The sequence below is a fragment of the Ricinus communis genome, chromosome 3 (assembly GCF_019578655.1).
Source record: "Ricinus communis isolate WT05 ecotype wild-type chromosome 3, ASM1957865v1, whole genome shotgun sequence".
Classification (NCBI taxonomy): domain Eukaryota; kingdom Viridiplantae; phylum Streptophyta; class Magnoliopsida; order Malpighiales; family Euphorbiaceae; genus Ricinus; species Ricinus communis.
Window position 1 is genome coordinate 12,755,860 of NC_063258.1, and position 5,116 is coordinate 12,760,975.

Sequence of the window (5,116 nt, forward strand, 5' to 3'; positions counted from 1 at the left end):
TTGGGCACGGTTTAGTAGCCACCACGGTCTTGACCGGCCGTGGTGGCCAACACGGGGAGGAACAGTGCCGTGGTGAAACCCTACTTAGTGAGATCCATAGTTTCGGCGGCACGGACTTGGCCGTCTTGAGTTAAATATATAAGAAAAATGAGTTTTTCTTAAAAAAGAAGAGGGAAAGAAGTGACATTGAGCCCTAGTGGGCTGGTTCGGTTTACTGCAATCTTGAGTGCGAGAGAGTTGCAGTGAGTAGAATCCCGGAATCGTAAGATTCCGAGTGCAAAAGCGATAGTGGAGCAATTCAAGAGGCAGTTTGGGAGATTAATCAAAGTGTAGATCCAGATTTGGAGTATTCATCCAATTCGAGAGAAAAGGGTGTACATGTTTTATTTTCATTATTCTTTCATTGTAATTGATTTCCTAGATTGTTTTAAACATGAACATGTTTAGCTAGACTGATTTAATCTATTGGGATTTCTTTACTATGTTGGCTTGATATTATATTGTTGGATTGTTTGAGTTGGTTTTGTATTCTTCTTGTTTTCGGTATGAATAAGATTATGCATTATTCATGAGACGTTGTGAATTGTGATGTTTAGATTGCTTTATGAGATTGAGAAATCCGTTTGGCAATTGGAACTTTGAATAACAAGAACCGGTTAATAATCGCTTAGAGATAAGGATAATTAACTAGCCGGATTAAGAATTAACAAAGCTTAATAGAGGCGGATTAAAGCTTAATGCTAATTTAAGAATCAATCGTTAGGAAGAGATTCCAACTTTAGGTTATTAGGTTTAGGAATTCGGTTATCTCGAGAGAAACCGAATTGATTATCTCGAGAGAAAATTCGAATTAGGTTAAGAGTAAATCACGGGTAACAATTAGACTCACTGATCCTTTATCTTTTGTTCGGATGCCAACTAGTTTGGATTCCCTTTGGGTTTGTCTTCTTGTCTTGATTATTTCACTTATCAATTACTCCTGCATCTCCCTTAAAACTTAGCTCGTAGTTAATAGTTAGTTTAGAATTTATTCATCATCCATTTTAGGTTAATATAACAAAGAACAAAGGAGTAACTCTGGGCTTTCGCTTTCCCGAGGAATACGACCTTGATACTCGCCATTAGTGCTAGGCTGCATCGATAGGTACACTGCCTTAGATTGTAGCTAACACGAGTAGCACCCATCAGTCTTCAACTAACACTTCCTGCAACTGTGTCTCAATATTATCGTTAATTACATTAACAACATACACAACATTATTATATTCTAAAGACTGACTGATGGGATTATGCAAGTGAAAGGTGACAGTCTCATCCCCTACCCTAAGTTTTAACTGTCCGTCACAAACATCTATCATTGCCCTATATGTTGCAAGAAATGGTCTTCCTAGAATTAAGGGTACACTACTCTCACCATCCATGTCTAAGATCATAAAATCTACAGGAAATATAAATTCATCTAATTTTACCAACGCATTCTCTACAATACCCCTAGGATACTTAATAGATCTATCAGCTAATTGTATACTCATCCTAGTGGGTCTGGTCTCTCCCAGCCCCAGTTTTACAAACAGACTGTACGACATTACATTAATTCTAGCCCCTAAATCAGCTAAGGTGTCATTGATAGATAAGTTACCTATAACACAAGGAATAACAAAACTCCCTAGATCATGTCGCTTTTCCGGTAACTTGTTCTGGAAAATTGCCGAACATTCCTTGTTTAACTCATGTATGCCGAGTCCTCAAACTTCCTCTAGTTGCTAAGAATCTCCTTAAAAAACTTCGCATACCGAGGCATCCGCGAAATAACTTCAATAGAAGGTAAATTTATATGCAGTTGTTTAAAAATGTTTAGGAATTTACCAACCTGCTGCTCGACTTGCACCTGCTTTAATTTAGCAGGTTATAGGATTTTGGGCTGGTATTCCCTCAGTGGAACCTCCTTTGCCTCTTCCTTCTCTAGTTCCTTTGCGTTGGTGGCTTCAACTTCCCTGCTTAAATCTACCTGCACATCAGCATTAGTGTTATAGAAGAAGGACTGGGAATAAATTTACCTGACCGCAATATGATTGCATTCACATGCTACCACGGGTTAGGCTCTGCAGTGCTCGGGAGTGCTCTTTGTTGCCTCTCAGATAACATCTTACAAATCTGCCCAATCTGACTCTCCAAGTTCTGAATGAACGCTTACTGATTTCTAACAGCACTGTCGGTCTGTTGGAACCTCGTCTCAGTAGATGTGACAAACTTTATCATCAGCTCCTCCAAGTTAGATTTCTTCTCGGCTGGTGGAAGAAGCTATAATAGTCCAACCTGCTGCTGCTGCTATGGTGGTTGCTGATGCAGTCTCTAAAGCCTGATGGACCCTAGGTGTTGTTATTTCTCCAACTGAAGTTTGGATGATTACGCCACACTGGGCTGGAAGTGTTGTTGTACAAGTTCACTTGCTGCCTCGGGCCATTGCCCATATAGTCTACTTGCTCAAGGTCAGCGGATAAAACAGAAGAGGAAGAAGGAGTAGAAGTACTAGCAAACAAACCTCCCGTACTACAGTTTGCAATGAAAATGCATCTTTTTAGACAGTAGCTCTACCTGAGCTGCCAAGGCTGTTGTAGAATCCAACTAATTGACCACTCCTTGCCTCACTGGTCGACTCCTAGAAGACTACCACTAATAATTGTTCATGGCCATCTCCTCTATCAAGTTCCGAGCCTGCTCGGGCGTCTTACTGTTTAGTGCCCCTCCTGCTACTGCATCAACCATCTGTCTAGTAGCAAGGTTCAAACCACTGTAAAATGTCTAAACCTGCATCCAGACTGGTAAACCGTGGTATGGGCAGCATCTCAATAAGTCCTTGTACCTCTCCCAAGCATCATACATGCTTTTGTCTTCCATCTACACAAAAGAAGAAATGTCATTCCTCAATTTAGCAGTCTTAGCTGGAGGAAAGTACTTGTAAAGAAATTTCTTAGCCAAAGAATTCTAAGTAGTGATGGTGTTCGGTAGAAGGGACTGCAGCCATCTCTTTGCTCCATCCCTCAAAGAAAATGGAAACAACCTCAGTTGAATGGCATTATCAGTAGTTCCATTTATCTTGAAGGTATCACATATCTCCAAGAAATTAGCAATGTGAGCATTAGGATCCTCGCTCGGGAACCCTCCAAACTGAACACTATTCTGAACCATCCGAATCATGTTCGGCTTGATTTCGAAGTTGTTAGCTGCCACAGGCGGTCTGAGTACACTCGTCTATGTCCCAACCAATGATGGTCTAGCAAATTCGTACATCATTCTGTTGGCGTCTGCCGCAGCATTTCCATTTTGATTCTCCATCTCTATTGGTCTATCAACAGGTATCTCAGCCTCAATCTCCTCCTCTATCAATTGCATACGCTTCCTTAAAAGTATGAGGGATCGCTCTAGATCAGACAAAGGCTCTACCAGATTAGAGCTAGAGCTCCTAGTCATAAACTACCTGAAATGGAAATCACAACCAACAAGGAAAGAATAATGAATAAATGAAATACAAATAAAAAGAATAAAATATACATCAAATAAAGAATGAAAGAATAGTGGCTAATTAACACAAGAACAATTCACTTTAGTTCACCGTTGCGAAGCTCCCCAGCACCGGCGCCAAGAACTTGATATGCTAATTGTATAGCTACAATATAGGGTAGTGTACCTATCGATAGAGTCTAGCACTAATGGCGAGTATCAAGGTCGTATCCCCTAGGGAATGGTTGAACCTAAAGCTACTACTGTACTAAGTGTTATCTAACCTTAAGCAATTGGTGAAAGGTCAACTTAAACTGTAAACTAGAAATGATGAAATGCAAAAGTAAAATGCCAAACAAAATGTAAAGATAATGAAGCAAACACAGGAAGACAGCAAACCCAAAGAGGACCTATTTGTGATGGAATTACTAAATATGATTATCTTGATTACCAAATTGATTACCCATGCCTAAATCTTAGAATGAACTCGGATCCTTTCACGAGCTCACCGATTTCCTAACTCTGAAAACTAAAATGCTGGAATCTCTGCCTAACAAATAAGCTCAGAACAGCATTAAGACTTGATTCAAGTCTATTAAGAGTTGTTAATTCTTAATCCAGCTAGCCATTTAACCTTATCTCTAAGTGTTATTAACCAGTTCTTGCTTAATCAAGTTCCAATTGCTTAACGAATTTCTCAATACCAATTAAACAATCCCAGCAACATTCAACTCAATGTCTCAAGTAAAATGAAACAAACTTTTATTACTAAAAAGCAAGAAGGATTACAATTTGGAATTCTAATAATCAAACAAATAGAAACCAATCCATCAACAATAGGAACCCCATTAGGTTCGTCAGCTCTAGTTAGTCATACAGACAAGAAACATAACTAGAAGAAAAGAAAAATATAAATGAAGTTGGAACATGTACACCCTTCTCTCGAATCAAAATGGACAGCGCCAAAATCAGATTAAATGCTTCAAAATCTGTCTCCTCAATCTATCAAGACAAGCTTGAATCTCCTCAAATCCGTCCTTCAATATGTGAAAATGTTCTCCTAAGGTCAGTCAATAAGTGTGGAAAAAAAAGGGTCGCGCGCGGGTAAGAATTTCGAAATTAGAATGTCGAACACTTTTCTCAAAAACTAAACTCACATATATAGGATATGCATGCACGGGCCGTGCCATGGCTCGTGCTTGATGCACAGGCTGTGCACTGGCTTCAAAAAGCATGGTACTCTTGGAGAAATGACTATGTTGCCCTTGCTTAGGCATGGGCCGTGCACATGCCTTGAAATCCACTCGGCAATCATGTTGAGGCCCTGAAGTCCTTTAGTTTTTCTCCAGAAATGATGTTGTGAGTCTAAATAACCTGAAGACACAAATAGATACCTAGTGTGGTGAATCTAGCATAAAAATGACTCCAATACATTGCATAAACATGAATAAATAAAGCACAAGAACATGTATAGAATGCAACAGATCACAGCTGTAGGTGGTTCTATGAGCAGCAAGACACCAGAATAAGTCCAAAGCTTTATAGAGGAGATGGCCACAAACAATTACCAGTAGCACACTATTTGGAGCAAGACACGGCGTCAGGGGAGTGTACA

At 39.7% G+C, this 5,116-nt stretch overlaps 1 protein-coding gene and 1 non-coding gene across 2 annotated transcripts; one reads left to right on the forward strand and one right to left on the reverse strand.

Moving 5' to 3' along the window:
* Positions 1 to 1,184: 1,184 nt before the first annotated feature.
* Positions 1,185 to 3,198, reverse strand: LOC125369544. The gene is made up of 4 exons (XM_048372316.1): positions 3,062 to 3,198; positions 2,481 to 2,550; positions 1,943 to 2,008; positions 1,185 to 1,697 (listed from the first exon to the last, which is right to left on the reverse strand). The coding sequence occupies exons 1-4, from the start codon at positions 3,196 to 3,198 to the stop codon at positions 1,185 to 1,187; spliced, it is 786 nt and encodes a 261-aa protein (XP_048228273.1).
* Positions 2,825 to 2,931, forward strand: LOC125369641. The gene has a single exon (XR_007215318.1). It is a non-coding gene; the product is annotated as a small nucleolar RNA R71 (small nucleolar RNA).
* Positions 3,199 to 5,116: the final 1,918 nt, after the last annotated feature.

What these genes read in the sequence shown, in the direction of transcription:
- LOC125369544 (XM_048372316.1), bottom strand. Translation starts at nt 3,198, where the DNA reads ATGATTCGGATGGTTCAGAATAGTGTTCAGTTTGGAGGGTTCCCGAGC. An exon ending in GATAATGCCATTCAACTGAG is followed by an intron (nt 2,551 to 3,061) that starts GTTGTTTCCATT and finishes TGCAAACTGTAG; the next exon opens with TACGGGAGGTTTGTTTGCTA. An exon ending in TATCCGCTGACCTTGAGCAA is followed by an intron (nt 2,009 to 2,480) that starts GTAGACTATATG and finishes GCTGATGTGCAG; the next exon opens with GTAGATTTAAGCAGGGAAGT.